We start from the raw sequence: 23,150 nt of genomic DNA on the forward strand, positions 1-23,150 counted from the left end.
GACACTATCAGGACTGTTTTAGACTGTGTACACCAGCCCCAGATATGGTGATGAAGGCTGGTATACGGTCACCACTAGGAATGGCTATATACCCTGCCTGCCTGCCTGTATACAGCTACAATAGTCCTGAGAAGGACTCTTCTGGTCACTAGCCTGTATTCCGACCTGGCTATACCCTGCCTGCCCTGCCTGTATACAGCAACAATAGTCCTGAGAAGGACTCTGCTCCTGTACTCCGACCTGGCTATACCCTGCCTGCCTGTATACAACTACAATAGTCCTGAGAAGAACTTCTGGTCACACTGTTTGCAGCCCTGCTACGGAAATAACTATAAAGGGCCGCAAACCTTTCCCTGAAGCAGCAACACTCTCCCTGCACTGACTGTCTGGATGGCTGTGTGCAGAGCACAGCGCGCCCGCCGGTATAAAGGCTCGGTCACGCTGTGCAGGCCGGCCAATCACTGCAATTCCACAACTAACAGGGCTGTGGCATTGCAGTGGTCTGCAAGCCAATCCCTGCATGAGGGCTGGCTCTCAAAAGAGCGCCAACATGCAGGGATGAAGACCACGAGTACAGCACGAGTATCGCGAGATTACAGTGATACTCGTGCGAGTACCGAGTAGTGACAAGCATACTCGCTCAACACTATTTATCACCTTTTGGACACCTTTGAGGGTGTTTTCTAGGTGTTTTTATGTGTTTGTGATTGCCTGCCATTGTTTCCTATGCAGTTCAAGTTCGGTTCGTCAAACGTTCGACAAACCAAACTCGAACGGGACCACCGTTCGGCGAACCGACCTCGAGCCGAACCGCGACCGGTTCGCTCATCTCTAGTTATGACATATAGCCTGGCCTAACTTGATCCAGAGGTGGTGCAGATCACGCTGCTGGAGTGGTGTCAGATCAAGGACCTATGCACCCTTCTACACAGTATACAAATGTCGACGAAGATGTTTAGCACTGGCAATGCCAATCTCAGCGTGACAATTCTGGTCATCTACATGATGGAGCACACTGTAAGCATTATTCGGAGTCAGGTGTTGGGACAAGAGGAAGGGGAGGAAGTACAGGAGGAGTCATATGCGGAAGGGATAACAAGATCTACGAGGTCCAGATGTTCAGCGGCACCTAGGCGGCAGTCATGGTGGGGGAGAGGGATTAAGCAAGAAGTGTTGAGGAAGGTGCAGGAGCCAATGAAGAAATGGAGGACGAACTGGCGATGGGCATGGAAGACTCAGCAGATGAGTGAGAGCTTGCTCATATTTCGGTTGTGTGAGGTTTGGGGGAGAGGGCAGAGGAAGGAGGCACGATTCTCACCTCTCAGCCACCAACACACCAAGGACTTGGTCCTCCTGGATGCACAAGACACATGAGCGCCTTCTTGCTGCACTACCTACAACATGACCCTCGGATTGTACGAATTCGAAGTAATGCTAACTACTGGGTTACCACACTGTTAGATCCCCGGTACAAGACAAAATTTGGCGAAATAATTCCTGCCATAGAAAGGGACGCACGTATACAGGAGTATCTGCAGAAGGTGGTACGCAATCTTAGATCTGCTTTTCCACTAAACACCAGTGCTGCACAGAGTGAATCTCAACGCTTTGTTATGGATAGGAGGAAATGGTCTTTTACTTGTCCACATCTGAGGGACCGAGGGCTGGCTGCTGTGCTGAGATGACATTAAGTACGGTGTCCCTGCAGAGTTGCACTTTTGGTCATATACAAAATGAGTCGAAAAAGGACAGATGCTGGTGGAAAGGGGAACAGGTGCGTTGGAAAGGGGAAAAAAGTTTTTGTCCGTGGGTTTGGTGGTTAAGCAAAAGTCACAATTGCTGAAGAAACACCATCTGTTACGGTGGGACTGGCAGATTTGGATAAGGTGGTATATACTATGTTACTGCTATATAACGAAAATTAATAAGAAAAGAAAGAGAAAGGTATATATCCCCATCAGCAGTCAGTGTCCACCGTGCTCCCAGATGGAAAAGGAGAGGTTGGCAACTGGAAGGTTAGGTGGAGGATACAGATCTGTGTGGCTATGAAACTAATTGTAGCCTGAACCAAGTTAGACGCCACTCGGATCTGGAGACTGGGAGCCCTGTTAGCGTCACAGGGTCCACACGCCCACACAGCCCAGGAACTCCCTGTTAACATCACAGGGGCCATTGAGTATGCTGACCGTGTGCATTGGGGCCACACCTGTGGACAGCAGGCGCATCAGCAGCAGCAGGCCTGTTAATGCCACTGGGCTGCACAAGCAGGACTGGTAGGACAGGAGCTGGTCTTAACCGTTCTGCGTTACCAACTGTGGTGGCGGCCTGCATCGACACCCTATCCCTGCCTACCTCTGGCCTAAAGCCGCAATGGGTTCAACACATGGAGGTGTGCTCTTTCGGAGCATAATAGAAGACTGCGCACCTCCTTGTTGGCTCCAGCTCATTTTATAACCTGGGTCCGCCCCAAACCAGGGTGGACCACAATACACCTCCTGGAGACAAAAGCAGAGTGACACATCATGAGTGGCATAACTAGCGTCCTATTTGGAAGCGCAACTTCAATAATGACCTCATGGCTGCCACAACACAAACACCTCACCAGTCATCATCTGACCATCAATAATGAGGTGACAAGTCATAGGGGCGGGCCTCTGCAAGCCATTTGGGAGTGGCCTGGCCACATCGTCAGGACACCTGATGCCCTGTGGTCTATATGGCCCCCCCACATCAGGGGCAGGGCCAAAGAGTTCATTACCGGACCTAGTCTCTGATGCAGTAAGTGCCTGAGCATGCTCAGTAGCATGAAATACAGTCTCTGAAAAAAGACTATCAGCTTTAGCATGGTGTCTAGGCACAAAACAGGACTTAGACCCGGCACGGAATGCAAGTACCTGTGCAAAGAGGCTTTTCGCACTAAGTGTGGGAGCATGCGCTGTATCCCGAAATGAAGACTTAGCCTCAGGAATGGCACAGTCAGGCTGAGCATACTCACTAGGCGAAACATTGTAGTTAGGCTGCGGCTGGGGTAAATCGGCACACACATGCGCACTAGCTGCCTCTCCACACTTAGACGGGGAGGAGAAATTGCTCTTCGTGGACTTGAAGATGCTGTCTATGAACAGATGGAAAATCTAAAGGTGTGTGTTACAGCAAGGAGCCACCGCAGAAACACTTCGTTCAATTGTGAGGGGAGTCATTTTGGAGTTTGGTGAGGAGTACCGTAACGCCAGTGAGCAGCATCCTGTGCCACAGACCAACATTCTTACGGTGCTGTCTATACTGCTTACCGTGAGAGGAGCGTAAAGTCTGTATTTCTGGCAACTGGACATCACAGTACCCAGGTACGGTAGGCTGTGCCCAGACAATAATGCGGGCACGCAACACTTTGTTTTATTATCAAAACACATATGTGTTCTGGGTAGGCTGACTATTTATAGACAAAAGACTTGCTGCCTCTGCACTGTCAAATTTTCACGTACAGTTTAAATCATAGAGGGACAGCGACACATTCTTGCTTTGACTGTTGATTTTCAAGATTTCCATGACTGTGTTGCAGAGCTGTGTGGTTTGCATTCACACTGTTATCATCTGCCTTATCTGTGAGGCTTCAGCTAACAAGGGTATTCCGGGGGGGTAATGTGTTTTGTCTATGTTTACGTAGATAACTGGGAAGCTCTTGTGATGCGCCACTGGTAAGTCGTGTTCGCACACACACATGCACAAACACACAATTACTGCTATGCAGAGGGATTAGCAGGTAGTAGGCAAAAGAATAGATTGTTCAATTATTTAAATTGTATGCATGGTTCTAATTGTTTGTTTTGGTAAAGTTAAACAATCATTTATCAACTTAACTGATTAGAGTCCTTTTCCTGTTGCCTGGTTTTGCTGCATACTGGGGAGCGCCCTGTACACGAATTAAAATGAAGCATAAGTCGCAATGTGAATTTCACTGTGCTACAATGCGGCCTAGCGTGCCTGTGCAACCACAGCCTGCCCCATCAAGTGCATCTGTGTGCTCTTCATCCTCTGTGACTGTGGGGACAGCAGTCTCACATGGTTTTTCACACTGAACTTCCACCCCTTTACACGCAACAGGGACTGTGATTGGCAGGCCATCACTTGTTTTGGAAGTGGAAACAGATGGTATTGTTGAGCTGTCAGACATCCAGAAAACCAACATTGGATGCAGGCTACATTATATCCACACCTGCACCTTCGTCACAGATTGGCTGGACTACCTGCATTTAATAATTGCATTCCAGAAATGAAAAGGAGTGTAGAATGCACATGTGTTGTACCTTGCTTGGCAGCAAAGGAACACTAACTTAGTATTACAGACAATTTTAGGAAGGCAGAAAAAGAGTCAGCTCTTTGGGCAAATTAAATAGCGTGGCAAAAGTGGACAGGTGGGTACAGTGGCCGTGTTCTGTGGGTACCAGTACAGTAAAGGAAGCCTCACTTTCTATCCCCCCGAATGATCAAATGCAGCAAGGAATTCCCTGAGTTTGCTATAAAATTAGCGTAGCAAAATGTGCATGAGGGTGTCATGCAGAGGTGCTGCACATAGATTTGCACCAGTGGGGCACTAATGGAGTACAACAGCCACTTTTAGGATGCCACTAAGTTCACTCAGTGTTTGCTAGTATAATGTCTTAGTAACAATGAGTTTGAGTGTGCAATGCAGGTAGACGTGCTGCAAATATCTTTGCACTAGTGGGACAATACAGAAGTCCAACAGCCAGTTCTTGTATGCCACTAAATGGCAGCATTTTTTGCTATCATTATAGCTTATTAAAAACAGAGCAGGAGGGTGTCATGCAGAGGTGCTGCACATAGATTTGCACCAGTGGGGCACTAATGGAGTACAACAGCCACTTCTTGTATGCCACTAAATGGCAGCATTTTTTGCTATCATTATAGCTTATTAAAAACAGAGCAGGAGGGTGTCATGCAGAGGTGCTGCGCATAGATTTGCACCAGTGGGGCACTAATGGAGTACAACAGCCACTTCTTGTATGCCACTAAGTTTACTCAATTTTTGGTATTATAATTACTTAGTAACAATGAGTTTGAGTGTGCAATGCAGGCAGACGTGCTGCAAATATCTTTGCACTAGTGGGACAATACAGAAGTCCAACAGCCACGTTTAGGATGCCACTAAGTTCACTCAGTGTTTGCTAGTATAATGGCTTAGTAACAATGAGTTTGAGTGTGCAATGCAGGCAGACGCGCTGCAAATATCTTTGCACTAGTGGGACAATACAGAAGTCCAACAGTCACGTTTAGGATGCCACTAAGTTCACTTAGTGTTTGCTAGTATAATGGCTTAGTAACAATAAGTTTGAGTGTGCAATGCAGGCAGACGCGCTGCAAATATCTTTGCACTAGTGGGACAATACAGAAGTCCAACAGCCCCGTTTAGGATGCCACTAAGTTCACTCAGTGTTTGCTAGTATAATGGCTTAGTAACAATGAGTTTGAGTGTGCAATGGGCAGGAGGGTACAGTGGCAGGGTTGTGGGTCTCTGGGTAGAGAAAAGGAAGCCTGCCTTTCTATCCCTCCTAATGGGGAAATGCAGCGAGGAAATCCCTGACCTTAGCTACACAGATGCTGTCATCTTGTGTAGCTGTTAAACTCTGTTTTCACGGACCTGTCACCTATGGCTCTGACCCTGCCGGTATTAGCCCTTAAAAGGACTGATAGAAAGTGCTATCCCTATTCTGTACAGCGCTGTGTATAGAGCGTACACAGCAGCATCGGAGATAGGCGCTGCGCCAGCGGTGACTGACACCAAGGACGCAGAAGGCAGATAATGGCGTGCTGGAGGAAAATGTCCGTTTTTATAATGCATGGACATGTGACATGGACATCCTATCACACATGCCGTTGCTTCTCTGGTTAAAAGTCCACTTAGCTGTGTGTGTGTCTGGGATTGGCTGACATACAGGCCCGCCCCACTACACGCGCGCGCTTAGGGAAGAAAGACAAGGAAAAAAAAAAAATGGCGATCGCCATTATCCATACAGCAGTGATCTGAATGCGCTGTTCCCGCACACTATACACTGAAATTTCATAATAGTGTGAGTCACAGAGTGACTTACACTATTACAGCGGAAAGCCAGCTAGTAATTAGCTGGTCTTTTTGTTGCTAGAACCGTTCTCGAACGTATCTAGAACTATCGAGCTTTAGCAAAAAGCTCGAGTTCTAGTTCGATCTAGAACAGCCCCCAAAATCACTCGAGCCGCGAACTGGAGAACCTCGAACCGCGAACCGCGCTCAACTCTACTTGTGACCCTGTTGACTATTGGCAACAAAAGTTTGATTGTTATTTAATCATGCCTCAAATTCTTAGCAATTTCAAGATTGCTACATCACTCTGTAAGAATTGTAATAATTTTTGATTTTTAAGTTAGTTAAATAATTTTTTTGACCAATTTTGCCTGAGGCAAACAAGATGCCTAGTAATAATACACAATTTGATAAAGGGTGCTGATAATAATAGGTCACAACCACTCTTATTACATGAATAAAGATTACCTGATACTTCCTTTAATAAGTATCCAAGTTAATACAGCTTAGAGTTAGAAAATATGGATAAAAATTGTGATATCCTCAAAATACTCACTTTGCTAAAAACTAAGCACACAGTATTTAGCAAAAATCAAGATAAGAGAGAGAAAAAAAATCTATTACTGATACCTACAAGCATAGACTGCAAATATTTTCTCCACTTTCACTTAACCAAACCCTAGAACAGGTTCCAAAAAAGTACATTATTCCTCAAACTGCTTACTCTTTGACATTACCAAGGAATTAGTAGAAGCTTTAGTATCAAGTGAAAGAAGTTATTATCAAACCGCTAAAAAACTTTTCAAGGAAGAATCACAAAATACATTTCATCATAATGACTACAATTTAGCAAGAAAAAGTTTTATATATATATATATATATATATCTATATATATATAATTGCCTTATTCTGCCTGTCTGTCTGTCTTGCTCCAAAATGACGTCATTACAGTGACAACCGACGCCACACCGCGCGCGCTAATGAGCCTGCGACCAACGGCTCAGCTAACTGAACAGACCAAACTACGGGCCGACAGGACGACGCCCGACACTTTTCCCCGTACCAACACGGAGCCCCGACTCCCCGGTGAGTGCAGCACCCCCGGGAGTCCACTCCGGCAACCCAGCCGACAAATACCCACCGTTCGCCTCAGGCCCCCGCATACATTACCCCACTTGTATCCACCCCACCCGCACTCCGCCCTCCGCATGTATACACTGAACACACACACACACGAATAGTCACGTGTCCCCAGCCATGCAGTCCCCAGCACTGACGTCCTCAGCGCCATGGCCCCCTCGGCTCCATACCCCCCATACTCCACTCCCCACACATTACTCCACTTGGCTCCACACTCCCGCACTCTGCCCTCTGCATGTATACACTGTACACACACACACACACACGAATAGTCACCTGTCCCCAGCCATGCAGTCCTCAGCACTGCCATCCTCAGTGCCACGGCCTTGCTTGGCTCCACCCCCCCGCATTCCGCCCCCCGCACACATTACCCCACTCGGCTCCAGCCCCCCCGCACTCCACTCTCCGCATGTATACACTGAACACACACACACGAATAGTCACCTGTCCCCAGCCATGCAATCCCCAGCACTGACGTCCTCAGCGCCACGGCCCTGCTCGGCTCCAGCCCCCCGCACTCTGCCCCAGCACAAAATACCCCACTCGGTTCTGCCCCCCCGCCCTCCGCATGTATACACTGAACACATACACACACACACACACACACACATACACACACACTCACACACCTGGATAGTCACCTGTTCACAGCCATGCAGTCCACGGCACTGATGTCCTCAGCAATGAGGGCAGTGGGCACATGTCAGAATGGTGGTTGCACCATGATGGGGGCACATACCAACATTGGGCCACATCACAGCATCAGCATATTTTTACTTAACTTTACACTGTTCATGGCCTTCTTTCATTACAAGCCATGGACATTGTTAAACATTAGACTCACCTATTAAAACTGTTCCTTCTGTTCTTTGTCATTTTAAAACCAATAAACAATTCTAAGAATACTAAATTAAACCTAACCCATCCAGTCCATTCATTACCTTATTATTCAATCTGCTAACCTACATACACATTCTAGACAACCCAATACGTTAGAATCTGGCCACCTTCTAGTATATATATATATATATATATATATATATATATATATATATAGATAGATAGATAGATAGATAGATAGATAGATAGATAGATAGATAGATAGATAGATAGATAGACAGTACAGATCAAAAGTTTGGACACACTAATTTTAAGAGTTTTCTTTATTTTCATGACTCTAAAAATTTTAGATTCACATTGAAGGCATCAAAACTATAGATTAAAACATGTGGAATGAAATATATAAAAAAAAGTATGAAACAACTGAAAATATGTCTTATATTTTAGGCTTGCAGGTCTTATAATGTCACTTTGTTTTCACTATATATAACAATTCTAAATATACAGTACAGAGCAAAAGTTTGGACACACCTCCTCATTCAAAGAGTTTTCTTTATTTTCATGACTCTAAAAATTGTAGATTCACATTGAAGGCATCAAAACTATGAATTAAAACATGTGGAATGAAATGCTTAAAAAAGTGTGAAGCAACTGAAAATATGTGTTATATTTTAGGTTCTTCAAAGTAGCCCCCTTTTGCTTTCATTACTACTTTGCACACTGTTGGCATTCTCTTGATGAGCTCCAAGAGGTAGTCACCAGAAACGGTCTTCCAACAGTCTTGAAGGAGTTCCCAGAGATGCTTAGCACTTGTTGGCCCTTTTGCCTTCACTCTGCAGTCCAGCTCACCCCAAACCATCTCGATTGGGTTCAGGTCTGGTGACTGTAGAGACCAGGTCATCTGGTGTAGCACCCCATCACTCTCCTTCTTAGTCAAATAGCTCTTACACAGCCTGAGGGTGTGTTTGGGGTCAATGTCCTGTTGAAACATAAATTATGGTCCAACTAAACGCAAACCGGATGGAATAGCACACCGCTGCAAGATGCTGTGGTAGGCATGCTGGTTCTGTATGCCTTCAATTTTGAATAAATCCCCAACAGTGTCAGCAGCAAAGCACCCCCACACCATCACACCTCCTCCTCCATGCTTCACGGTGGGAACCAGGCATGTAGAGTCCATCTGTTCACCTTTTCTACAAAGACATGGTGGTTGGATCCAAAGATCTTAAATTTGGACTCATCAGACCAAAGCACAGATTTCCACTGGTCAAATGTCCATTCCTTGTGTTCTGTAGCCCAAACAAGTCTCTTCTGCTTGTTGCCTGTCCTTAGCAGTGGTTTCCTAGCAGCTATTTTACCATAAAGGCCTGCTGCACAAAGTCTACTCTTAACAGTTGTTCTAGAGATGATAAGGTGTGTCTAAACTTTTGATCTGTACTATATATATATATATATATATATATATATATATATATATTTCATAATTTTTTAGCCCCAATATGCAAGTCAATTCTTTTAAATTATATTAAAGAAATGTGGATAAGAATAAAAATGTAAAAAGTTAAAACCCTTAGATGTAATACAAAAAAAAATAGAAAGATTGTAAAGTTTGCATGATTTAAAGCATTTTTCTATGAAAGGTATTTTCAGAAATTAGCTAGACAGAATTTAAGATAATACCTTGATCTTACGATCCTAAATGTAGCATCACCAGATTGAACATATAGATTTACATAGCCATTTGAGACTGGCATGTGCTGGATTACTGATAGTAAAGTCACAAGCAGATACTGTATTTTTTTTAAACTATCTTACTATATGACAGTTTTTTTTTAGTTTATTCACTTGCTTAAACAGTGCTAACTCTTTATGTAAAAAGTTTGGTACAGCAAGAGTTGACATGTTTCTCCTTTATATATAAAATATACTTTATTATGGCAGTAGTGCCTTATTTCCTTATTAAAAAGTATTGTTGCCATATTTTCTACATCTCTATTGTGCTATCTCAGTGATCTTTATAAGAAGTGTGTAAATTGGAAGACAAGAACAGTTCTCTCTACTAACAAAATGAAACATCTTCACTTACAACCACATTATAAAAATATTGAGTGTTTTTTTTATACATTTAGCTTATTAGAAATGAGCTGATGATAACAGTTACACCCTTAAAAATATTACATATTTTTTGGTTCAAACATTTTGAGGTCAACTAACTATCTGCACAGACGCAAACTGTTTCACTGAATGAAGATGAACAAATCACTTGGATTTTCCCAGGGAGTTTGATTCGCAGAAAAGTTACTCTCCTTAATTAAGCTTAATATAACTAAATTTGCTATTAAGTTTCTGTGGACCCCCAAGAATAATAAAAGTAAGATATAAAAGAATAAAAAGAATCCTTGAATTCAAATTTCCGCACACCTTTCTGGCCCCTCCAATTCTCTCTCACTGTGTCCTGTCCACTGCATCTTTTTGTCACTGTCGTGATTGCTGAAATCCTTTGACCTCTGAATATAGGTCAGGTCTTCTTCCTCTAATGAGCATTGTAAGGGTTCCGTGAAACACGCAAAATGTCACAACATGATGACATCATCATGACATGTGGCTTGACTTTGCCCGTGCATGCAAAGAAGTGTGTTTGGACTCATCAGAGCCGGGTCAGAAATTCCAGCCAATATGGTCTCAGGATGAGGAGCTGGTGGGGGAGTGATGGGAGAGGAAGTTTTTTTCTTTGTTTTTTTTTTTTTAAATGTTATGGCTCTTTATTAGTGATGAGCGAGTACTAAAAAGCTCGGGTGCTCAAAGCTCGGGTCGAGCCTCCCAAGATACTCGTGTACTCGGGCCGAGCAACGAGCCCAATGTTATCCTATGGGAGACCCGAGTATTTTTGTGAAATGACCCCCCGGCAGCATGGAGAAACCCTAAAAATGGCACAAAAGTCTCAGAAGAGTGCTCAAATGACATGGCAACAGCATGGGGAAGACCCCTTGAAGCATTTATCACTGAAAAGTCACAGCTGTGAACAATTTTGTCCGCGTTTTACGCCATTTTTACGGACTCACCAGAAAACCTTCCAAAATGACCCCAAAATGATTTTTCATGGCGGAAATGTTAAGGGCACATACCCAATAGTGAGATAGAGCTGGTGTATGTTACTTTTTGAGATTAATACATGAAAGATTTTACGTGAAAACATTGTGTGGCACTCCGAAGTCCCTGAGAAGAGACGTACATGAAGGCCTCTTGAGTCTAATGTGCCCATTTTGAGGAAGTGAGTCTTTGTAGTATTTTCCTTTGCCAGGGCAGTCCAAAATTGTGAGGTTCACCAATGCCCCTGCATACAGACGTGCATGAGGGCCTGTAAACCTGAAGTGCCCATTGTAAGGAAGTGGGTCTATTTCAGTATAGCCCTTTGCCAGGGCAGCCAAAAATTGGGAGGCTCCACATTGTCCCTGGATAGAGACGTGCATGAGGGCCTCAAAACATTAAGTGTCCATTTTAAGGAAGTGGGTGTATTATAGTATAGCCCTTAGGCAGGGCAGCCAAAAATTGGGAGGCTCCACGTTGTCCCTGGGTAGAGACGTGCATGAGGGCCTCAAAACATTGTTCCCATTGCAAAGGAGCGGGTCTCCTGTCGTTGTAATGTCCATTCTGCAAAGAATGGGCGAAAAAATTTACCACTGGGGGTATACCTGAAACAAAGTCCTAAGTATTGCAATTTGTAACGGTCATCATCATGGTGGCGCATGAGGAGAAGGAGGAGCAGTCCAGCGATTATCCAAAGTCCAGAAGTGTGTACCCATGGGTGAGTGGAGGTACATGGCAAACTTTAAATTCCGCTCTCATTTGCTGGTGGTGTGGTGAAGTCTGTCCCAATCCAACCCTTGTTCATCTTGATCAGAGTCAGCCTGTCAGCATTTTCAGTTGACAGGCGGGTGCGTTTATCTGTAATGATTCCACCTGCGGCACTAAAAACACGCTCTGACAAAACGCTAGCAGCAGGGCAGGCCAGGACTTCCAAGGCGTAGAGAGCCAATTCATGCCACGTGTCCAGCTTGGATACCCAATAATTGTAAGGCACAGAGGAATGTCGGAGTACAGTTGTTCGATCTGCAAGGTACTACCCCGCACCTCAGGGGCTGTGGTACGTGAGGGGCTGAGAAAACTGTCCCACATCTTAAAGACTGTTCCCCTACCTCTGGCGGATTGGACTTGTGCCTCTCTCGGCTGTACGCCTCGGTTGTCCACTGATTCCTGACCTATGCCGCTAGCGTTTTGTGAGGGGAATGCTTTGCCTACTTCCGTGAGTATGGCCTTCCGGAACTGCTGCATTTTGGTTGACCTCTCCTCCACGGGAATAAGAGACAAAAAGTTCTCCTTGTAGCGTGGGTCTAAAAGTGTTACCAACCAGTAATGATTGTCGGCCAAGATGTTCTTAACGCGAGGGTCACGAGACAGGCAGCTTACCATAAAGTCAGCCATGTGCGCCAGACTCTTACCAGCCAGGACTTCAGTAGCCTGACCAACAAGATGACTGAACATGCTGTCCTCCTCCTCCTCCTCCTCCTCCTCATCTACCCTGTCCTCTGGCCAGCCACGCTGAACCGAGGATATGACTGGTGTGCATGTCATATCCTCAATTTGGCCGGAGAGTTGCTCCATGTCTTCATCCTCCTCCTCGTCATAGTCCTCCACTGCACGTTGTGATGAGACGAGGCTGGGCTGTGTGTTATCACCCACACCCACTACTGTTTCTTGCTGCAACTCATCGCGCTCCGCCTGCAATGCATCATGTTTGTTTTTCAGCAGAGACCGTTTTAGAAGGCAGAGTAGCGGTATGGTGACGCTAATAATGGCGTCATCACCACTCACCATCTTGGTGGAGTCCTCAAAGTTTTGGAGGATGGTACATAGGTCTGACATCCATCTCCACTCCTCAGGTGTTATGTGTGGAGTTTGACCCATTTCCCGACGGCTTAGGTGATGCAGGTACTCAACAACTGCCCTCTTCTGCTCACATATCCTGACCAACATGTGCAGAGTTGAATTCCAACGCGTGGGGACATCACACACCAGTCTGTGAGCCGGAAGATTCAAACGGCGCTGAAAGCCGGCAAGGCCGGCTGAAGCAGTAGGTGACTTTCGAAAATGTGCAGACAGGCGGCGAACTTTTACCAGCAGATCAGACAGCTCTGGGTATGACTTTATAAACCGCTGAACCACGAGGTTGAGCACATGGGCCACGCATGGAACATGTGTCAGCTGGCCTCGCCTCAAAGCCGCCACCAGGTTCCGGCCATTGTCACACACAACCTTTCCTGGCTTTAGGTTCAGAGGTGTGAGCCAGTGATCTGCCTGCTGTTTCAGAGCTGTCCACAGCTCTTCTGCATTGTGGGGTTTGTCACCTATGCAGATTAACTTCAGCACAGCCTGTTGCCGCTTCGCCGAGGCAGTGCTGCAGTGCTTCCAGCTTGTGACTGGTGTGGAGGGCACAGTGGATGAGGATGCGCAGGAGGAGGAGGAGGCTGAAGAGCATGACATTCCGGAGCTGTAGTGTGTGGGTGAAACACTGACTGAGGTAGGGCCTTCAAACCTTAGTGTGGGAAGGACGTGTTCCGTCCCTCGCTCAGACTGGGTCCCAGCTTCCACAATATTAACCCAGTGTGCCGTCAACGAGATGTAGCGGCCTTGCCCACGAGCACTTGTCCAAGTGTCTGTGGTTAGGTGGACCTTGGGTGAAACAGCGTTGTTCAGGGCACGTGTGATGTTTTGTGACATGTGGTTATGCAACGCGGGGACGGCACACCGGGAGAAATAGTGGCGGCTGGGGACCGAGTAACGTGGGACAGCTGCCGCCATCAGGTCACGGAATGCTTCTGTCTCCACCAGCCTAAAAGGCAACATTTCCAGCGCAAGCAGTCGCGAAATGTTAGCATTTAGAACTGTGGCATGTGGGGTGTTGGCAGTGTATTTGCGCCAGCGTTCAAAGGTTTGCTGAATGGATAACTGAACGCTGCGCTGGGACAAGGACGTGCTTGATGATGGTGTTCTTTCTGCGTAGGCAACTGCAGGTGCAGGAGTGGAGGAGGCTTGTTCGCAGGCAGCATGGACAGAGGATTGGCTCGCATGCACAACCAGCGAAGACGTAGCAGTGACATCAGCAAGCACTGCTCCTCGACTCTGTTGTACTTCCCACAAAGTCGGGTGCTTGGCTGACATGTGCCTGATCATGCTGGTGGTGGTCAGGCTGCTAGTTTTGGTACCCCTGCTGATGCTGGCACGGCAGGTGTTGCAAATGGCCTTTTTTGAATCATCTGGATCCAACTTAAAAAACTGCCAGACTCGGGAAGACCTAACATTTGTACAGGCACCTTGTGTCGTCGTGTTGTTCCGGGGAACGGTTGCCTGAGTTCTGCCTGGGGCCACCACCCTGCTTCTTACTGCCTGTTGTGATGCTACGCCTCCCTCCCCCTGTGCACTGCTGTCCTCGCTCTGCATATCCTCCTGCCAGGTTGGGTCAGTTACTGGATCATCCACCACGTCGTCTTCCTCTTCCGCACCCTGCTCCTCCTCCTGACTTCCTGACAATTGTGTCTCATCATCGTCCACCACTTGTTGGGACACGTTGCCAACTTCGTGAGAACGTGGCTGCTCAAATATTTGGCTATCTGTACAGACGATCTCCTCATGACCCACTTCAATATGAGCTGACGAGAGGCCAGAATGTGTGAATGGAAACGTGAACAGCTCTTCCGAGTGTCCAAGTGTGGGATCATTAATGTCCGAGGAGGACGTGTACTCAGCCTGGTGGTAGGAAGGAGGATCAGGTTCAGAAATGTGCGGTGCAGTATCACGGCTACTGACACTTGACCGTGTGGAAGACAGAGTGTTTGTGGTGGTGCCAATCTGACTGGAAGCATTATCTGCTATCCAACTAACAACCTGTTGACACTGGTCTTGGTTCAAGAGCGGTGTACTGCTGCGGTCCCCAAGAATTTGGGACAGGACGTGCGAGCGACTAGATGTGGCCCTTTGTTGTGGCGAAATTAGAGCTTGCCCACGACCTCGGCCTCTGCCTGCACCACCATCACGTCCACTTCCTTGTTCCTTGCCAATGCCCTTGCGCATTTTGCAATGCTGTGCACTGCTGACGTGTATATTCACTACTTGTGCGTTATATCAAAGTTTCTGGAAATTGCACACAAGTGCACCTGTACGCTGCCACCAACAGGCACACACGTGCGGTTTTAAAAACCAAGCACGGACGCAATAAGAACCTAACAGGTTTTTTTGGGGAGCAACAATTACAGACAAGTCAGACACTATCTGGACTGTTTTACACTGTGTACACCAGCCCCAGATATGATGAAGGCTGGTATACGGTCACCACTACCCTGCCTGCCTGCCTGCCTGTATACTGGTACAATAGTCCTGACAAGGACTCTTTTGGTCACTAGCCTGTATTCAGACCTGGCTATACCCTGCCTGTATATAGCAACAATAGTCCTGAGGAGGACTCTGCTACTGTACTCCGACCTGGCTATACCCTGCCTGCCTGTATACAACTAGAATAGTCCTGAGAAGGACTTTTGGTCACACTGTTTGCAGCCCTGCAACTGAAAAAGCTATAAAGGGCCGCAAAGCTTTCCCTGAATCAGCGACACTCTCCCTGCACTGACAGTCTGGATAGCTGTGAGCACAGCACAGCGCGCCGGCCGATATAAAGGCTCGGTCACGCTGTGCAGGCCGGCCAATCACTGCAATTCCACAACTAACAGGGCTGTGGCATTGCAGTGGTCTGCCAGCCAATCCCTGCATGAGGGCTGGCTCTCAAAAGAGCGCCAACATGCAGAAATGAAGACCACGAGTACAGCACGAGTATCGCGAGATTACTCGGTCCCCGCCGAGCAGCCCGAGTACAGCGATACTCGTGCGAGTACCGAGTAGTGACAAGCATGCTCGCTCATCACTACTCTTTATGGTTCAGAAAAACAATGCCAGTACCAACTTGCTGAACCCATATGGAAGTGAATTACAAAACCCCCCAGCATTTTGGCAAATACAGATTTTTGTAAAAGTCAAGTAGAATAAAAGAGGTTGTCCACTCCAAAGAAAGTGGCCATGTCGATGTAAAGCAGAAACAGAAGGCTTTTTCTAAATATCTTCTGTTGTCCATTTTGCCTGTGAGGGGTGTTTTCACTGTCATCCACATCATATGACTCAGGCTACAGCGACCACTGATGACCGGTGATGTCACTTCAACTTACAGAATTGGAAGTTGACCCGGCATCACCGAGGCAGGACCCAGTCTTTGTGAATGACCGGGCTGGGGGCAGTTTCATCGCACATCACCACATCTCTGCATTACACGCATCGAGTAACATTATTTGTGACACACTGAGCAGATTCATGTATAAAATCCCATCCTGTGTGATAGAGCCCAAAGAAATGCAGATCTAATCATTTAATGTGTGAAACAGGTCACAGAGCTGCATATCCAATTCCAACTTGTATCACACACAGTATGTAGAACCGCAAATCTAATCCGAACATGTGTGACACAGCTTGCAAAGCTCTGTATCTAATACCATTGTATGATACAGATTGCAGAGCCACTTATCTAATCCCATCATGTGTGACACAGCCCTCAGAGTCATGTAGGTAATCCCCTCAGATTATACAGCCCACAGAGCTGTATATTTAATCCCATTAAATCTGCATCTCTTTTAAAATATTGCATCAAAACTGCATCGCGTTTAGATGCATTATTTTGCCAGGAGATGCAGTATTGGTGCAAGAATTTATTGTATACATTTCTGCATCTCTTGACATAAAAATTGCTCCTTTCTGTCAGAAGATAAAGATCTTATTAATCTGAATTAGTACACCTGAGGTGAAGTCACTGAGTTCAATGAGGTAACCTGAGGTCAGTTTACCTGCGGTCACAAGTGGGGTACCAGGTAGGAACCTCCAGTTGTAACCACGGATAAACTGAGTGACAACACCGCTCACAACTACAGCTCAGTCAATCTGTGCCTGAAGCCACAGCTTGCGGTCATGTTCTGTGCCCATGCGCTGTGACTTCAGTATGTAGCAGAGCAGGTATTTTCATGGAACCTCATGTGAATAATGTGAGAACTGGATGTTTGAGTTAATAAATTGGAGAAAAAGGGTTTTTTTGAATTATATTTCAAAGAAAGGATTTTTTCTGTGTTTGTGTTTATTTCTTTTCACCTACAGTATTAGTAATGGGGAAGGGGGGTCTCATAGACACCTCCCATTACTAATCTAGGGCTAAGTGACAGCTGTGAGCTGTCATTAACCCCTTGTATTGCCCTGATTGACACCACACCAGGACAATCGGGGTGAGCTGGGTAAAGTGTCATTATTGTTGCATCTAATAGATGCAATAATTCTGGGCAGCTACAGGCTGTTATTTTTAGGCTGAGGTAGCAATAACCATGGGTCTCCGCAGCCTGAGAATACCAGCCCTCAGCTGTCAGCTTTATCATGGGCTGGGTATCAAAATTGCGGTGACCACATGCCATTTTTTTAATTACTTAATTAAATAATTAAGAACAAAGTTGCATCAGGTCTCTCTTATTTTGCTACACAGCTAAGATATGCACATGGCTCGGGATGCAACCTTTAGCTTTATCTGTGCTGGGTATTATAATATGGGGACCGTACGCCAATTTATTTATTTAATTTTACACTATAGGTATGCAGACAGCCTGTGTGATTCCAACAAATCACAGACGTTGACACACAGGGTTGGGGTGCAGTCTGACTGCAAGCAATCATCAATGCTGGCACTGCTGGTCAGTTGGGGAAGCAGTAAATATGTATGAGGGTTAATGAGTGGCCCATGAAGTAGTGTTACAGCCACACAGAGACTGTTAAGTATGTTCTGCTGTAAAAATGTAGCTTCCTTTTTTACAGTGATTTCCTTGGCCAAACACAGCCATTCCAATACTTGACATGGCTGTGATGGGGCTGAAAGTGGATGGTTTTTGCAAGAGTGTAAATGTAAAGTTACTAAACAAAACCAAATTTTGTCGATTTTTCAGAATAGTGTTTGTTAATCCGATCCTGACCCAAATGAGCCAAGGCTAATGCTGAATTTGAGATTAATGAACCTTTTTTGAACAAGTTCCGTCATCTTCATTCTTTTGGCCCATCCACAGATTTTCAAACGAATTCAGATTTCTGCTCCTAATGAGGGATTCAAAAGCTTTTTTCCAAGCCATTCTTTTTGTCGGTTAGCAGGTATATTTTAGGTTGTTGTTGTGCTAACAGGTGAAATTCCTCTTCATCTGCAGCTTTTTTAGCAGAGGCCTGAATCAGCGACACTCCTCTGCTGAGAGTGACAGTGTGTATGTCTATAAAGTTGATAAACTCTCCTCAGGAGAATTGGCAATGATTGCGATGTAATCCTTGAGCTAGCAGTACCGGTAATACAACAGAGTGTGGGTGCAGTGCAGGACTCAGAGCAGTGGGTTGAATTATGGGAGAGGAGGGTAATTATTCATCTCTTAGTTAGCCATGAGCTTGCCTATTGCAACCAACGGCAGTACTCCTGTTCTGACAGTAACAGCATATAGATCTATGCAGCTGTCACTTTCAGCTCAGCAGAGCCACCGAGGATTGTGATGTGATCCTGGTACAGTGATACAGTGCAGCAGGCATTCAGTGTAGGTGGCGTGCAGAACTCAGGGTGATGGGCGAGATTCTGTGTGGGGAAGAAGGTGGATATTTATTCACTTAATTACTTAGCACTCCAGATCTGAGAGTGACAGCATGTATGCAGTTGTCACTGTCAGCTCAGAAGAGATATCGAGAATTGTGGTGTGATAGCAGGCAAATATAAGATTCCCCCCAAAAATGAGCCCTAGTGCATTTTTCAAAGCAGAAAAGAATATAAGCCCCTGTCTTATTTTTGGGGGAAACACCCTATGTATCATACATACAAATAAGTTTAAATCTAGTTTAAAAGGCAATACATGGTTTACTTTATGTTTTACTGGACTGACAAATTCAATGAAGTTGACAACTAGATTTATATACAGTAGATGCTGACCACAGATTGCAAATTCAGGAGAAATAAGTACAATTTGACAATTTAAAACCATGAAATATCTAAATAGAGATATTGATGAATGATCATCATTGTCAATGTTTTCTTCTTACAAAGATGAAATGCAATTTTTATTGTTGGTATCTGTTTTCCAAATCATTGTTTATCTTCTATTGTATTATTTTTGTCTTTCTCTCTGGCTATTTCTAGAGTGGGCGCCAATGTCCAATTTTCCTGTGATGATAATTACGTGTTACAAGGCTCGAAGAGTATAACTTGTCAAAGAGTGACTGACACACTGGCTGCTTGGAGTGATCATAGACCAATCTGCCGAGGTAAGCGAGCGGGAAAGCAGGTTCACATTTATATACTTTAAAATTATAGTGCGCACATTACCCTAAGAAAGGAGAACAAAAACTGTCTAAAATTCATGCTACACTTGCTATATGCCTTATGACTTGAATACAGTTATTCAGCATGCTTTAAGAATGCTTTTTCTGTTTTGTTGAAAAAAAAAGGACATTGAAACCACAGAAAGGCACAAATTGCATAGGAATTTGTGACTGCTAGTGATACATAATACAGCAATGGCATGAATTGTTCCTTTCATAAATTTAGTTTAGATAGAAATCATTTAAAAATCACCAGTTTCCTAGCAATAATTTCAATACCTGTGTTCATAGAGTGATAAAATGCTTCACTGTATCTGTTTTCCTATCATCGAAGCTTGCTGCATAATATTGTGCAAGAGTAGCTAAAAAATGTCTGTATTAACCCTTGTTAAAATGTAAACTTTGCTGCTCTTGGTATTTTTAAACCCCCATTACTTCAGAATGATTCCCACAAGGGTTGCAATAGAAGCTGTCACAAACCACCGGGGGGGTCACTCAGAAGTCCCCCGCGCTGGCTACCAGTACGTCACAATCGGGGGGTAACAAGTGGGGTCACCCCTCCTTTATACCTCCCGACCGACAGACAGAGCACGTGACGCGCTCTCTAGCGCCCCTCTTATAGTCAGGCCAATTATGGAATTGCCCGACAATAAGCAAGGAGGCCGCTATACTACTTATGCCGATTATTGAAGGGTCCCCGGTGAGAGTAAGGTATATATTCCCCCGACCTCCGCGGGCGGAATATATAATATCTTCCCGAGTCTCACTGGCCTCCCCACAATAATCCTTGGCACAACTCGCTGCCACCAACCGCTTCACGGTAACTATTAGCCGAACACACAGACGTGGGATTCAAGATCGAGATAACAGAACAGCCCAAGATTAATTATATAATTTAATCAGCCTAAAGCACACTAGAACTACAATATATACAATAGGGAATCTACAGAATATACATATGTCAGAGTACAGTTACAGATAAAGCATGGGTTACAAACAGGTATACAATTACATCAGTTACCTTGTGTGTCTGGCCACAGGGGGGCGCTGTAGACCAGGTTTCTAGGATTCTTCCCACAGATGTTTCCCAACCAGGCCCCCGAGCAGAAGAACACTGGAAAATGGCCGAAGTAGGGTTATCAACCTGGGCAGATCCAGGTCCCCTCCTACCTTAGTGACCTCACAGGGAAGCACTGCCACTCCCCCTGCATGGATCAGAATTATCCAGCAAAGGGGATATTGGCCATAACTTTGCCTGGGAGCGTCGTAGGCAGACGCCAATGCTCTCATTGTGACAGTTATGAATTTAGCTACAGAACGAGGGGACTCATGACCTGTCTACGAGTTCCCATATGGCTGATATCACGCCTGGGGTATTTCCCAAGCTCCCCCTTCCATAAAAAAGGTGTGCCAGCATCGTCCGCCTGCGCAAACACCATTTTTATGGTTGCCATATTTATCGGAGATATGGCTTGCGAGATATGAACCATTTTTTACTGGAGTCGTTCTGTCTGGCTACTTCCAAGCCTTGCTAATGAGATACAACTCTTGTTACAGGGTGACGGCAGGGAGTCATCCTGGGTCCATTGTCCTCACATCATCTCATCTCCATATCAGAGGAGATGGCTGTTGGAGGTGTAAGTGGGATGTGACACCTTCACAGATGCTGGACATTTGAGCACAAGAAGGGAGGGGGGTACTGCCAGGGAGTGATGAGAGCAATTATGACTTCTAGTCATAATTCCTCTTCATATCCCAGGATTTACCTCACACCTCCCCCCTTTTGAGGGCGCTAGGGGGCAGCACACTCCGGTGTTCCCCCGTGCGCCCGTCCGCGACCTCTCCTTGTCGGGACAGCCCGTCTGCGTTACCGTGGTCACGGCCCCTTTTGTGGCGAATGGTGAAGTCGTATTGCTGGAGCGCAAGGCTCCATCGCAACAATCGCCCATTCGTCCCAGAGACGGTGTGCAACCAGCTGAGGGGATTGTGGTCCGTCTCCACGATGAAGTGGCGCCCGTATAGATAGGGTTGCAGACGCTGCAGGGCCCACACTATGGCCAGGCACTCCTTCTCCATTGTAGAATAGGCCACTTCCCTTGGTAACAGCTTCCTGCTCAGGTACAAGACTGGGTGCTCTTGGCTCGCAGAGTCCACCTGGCTGAGCACCGCACCGAGGCCGAAGTCACTGGCGTCGGTCTGTACTACAAACGGCCGCGTGAAGTCGGCTGCCTGTAGCACGGGCGGGCTGGACAGGGCGTCCTTTAGGGCCCGGAAGGCTGTCTCGCAGTCCATTGTCCAATCGACTGCAGAGGGCAGCTTCTTCTTGGTGAGGTCCGTCAAGGGCTTTGCCAGGCTACTATAGCATGGAACAAACCTCCTATAGTACCCAGCGGTCCCCAAGAAGGACATCACCTGCTTCTTGGTCCTGGGGGTGGGCCAGGATGCGATGGCCTCCACTTTCTCAGGCTCGGGCTTCAGCGTTCCCCCACCTACCCGGTGACCGAGGTACTGGACCTCGCTCATGGCCAGCTGACACTTTCCCGGCTTGATGGTCAAACCTGCCCGGTGGATCCGCCTGAGCACCTGTGCTAGATGCTCTAGGTGGTCCTCCCAGGTGGGACTGAAGACGGCAATGTCATCCAGGTACGCGGCCGCGTACCCTTCAAGTCCCTTGAGCAGGGTGTTGACCATCCGCTGGAAAGTGGCAGGGGCATTCCTCATCCCGAATGGCATCACCGTGGACTCGTACAGTCCAAATGGGGTAATAAAGGCAGAGCGTTCCCTGGCCTTGCGAGTCAGGGGGATCTGCCAATATCCCCGGCTCAGGTCCATGATGGTCAGGTACTGAGCCCCGGCCAACTGATCGAGCAGGTCATCGATGCGTGGCATTGGGTACGCATCGGCGACCGTGACAGCATTGAGCCCCCTGTAGTCCACGCAGAACCGAGTGGTTCGGTCCTTCTTAGGGACGAGGACTACAGGCGAGGCCCAAGCGCTGTTGGATGCCTGGATCACCCCCAGCTCCAGCATCTCGTCAATCTCCTGGCGCATGTGTTGCTGCACCTCCAGGGAGACCCGATATGCTGAACGCCGGATCGGGGGATGATCCCCAGTGTCCACGTGATGGACAGCCAAGTCAGTCCTTCCGGGCTGGTTGGTAAACAACCCCCGGAAGGGGTGTAGGGTGGCCCACAGCTGGGACCGTTGGTCCTCCAAGAGCTGGTGGCCAACCTCCACATCCTCAATGGATCCGCCTGCCCTAACCTGGGCTAGCATATCCAAGAGGGTTTCCGCTTCTCCCTCCTCGGGCAGGTTGCACACGGGGAGCGCACATGCCTCCCGCTCATGATGTGCCTTCATCATGTTCACATGGAAGGGCTTCCGCCTTCCACGGGCAGGGTCCAGGGTGACCAGGTACGTCACAGGGTTGAGCTGCTGGTACACGAGGTATGGGCCTTCCCAGGCTGCCTGAAGCTTGTCCTGTGGTACGGGGACCAGTACCCACACCTTTTGACCCACTTGGTAGGTCCTCTCACAAGCGTTCTGGTCGTACCAACGCTTCTGATCGGCCTGGGCTTGAGCCATATTGTCGTGTACCAGTTGCGTCAAGGCCTGCATTTTGTC

General features: G+C 46.6%; 1 protein-coding gene across 2 annotated transcripts in view; it reads left to right on the plus strand.

Moving 5' to 3' along the window:
* The window catches only part of CSMD1 (CUB and Sushi multiple domains 1), a 2,926,925-nt gene that overhangs the window by 1,814,776 nt on the left and 1,088,999 nt on the right, over positions 1 to 23,150 (plus strand). For both annotated transcript variants that reach the window (XM_075340315.1, XM_075340314.1), the window contains exon 9: positions 19,345 to 19,469. In XM_075340315.1, coding sequence (XP_075196430.1) covers positions 19,345 to 19,469 — 125 coding nt within the window. The remainder of the gene's footprint in view (positions 1 to 19,344; positions 19,470 to 23,150) is intronic.

Source organism: Anomaloglossus baeobatrachus, chromosome 3 (genome assembly GCF_048569485.1).
Source record: "Anomaloglossus baeobatrachus isolate aAnoBae1 chromosome 3, aAnoBae1.hap1, whole genome shotgun sequence".
In the NCBI taxonomy this organism is placed as follows: Eukaryota; Metazoa; Chordata; class Amphibia; order Anura; family Aromobatidae; genus Anomaloglossus; species Anomaloglossus baeobatrachus.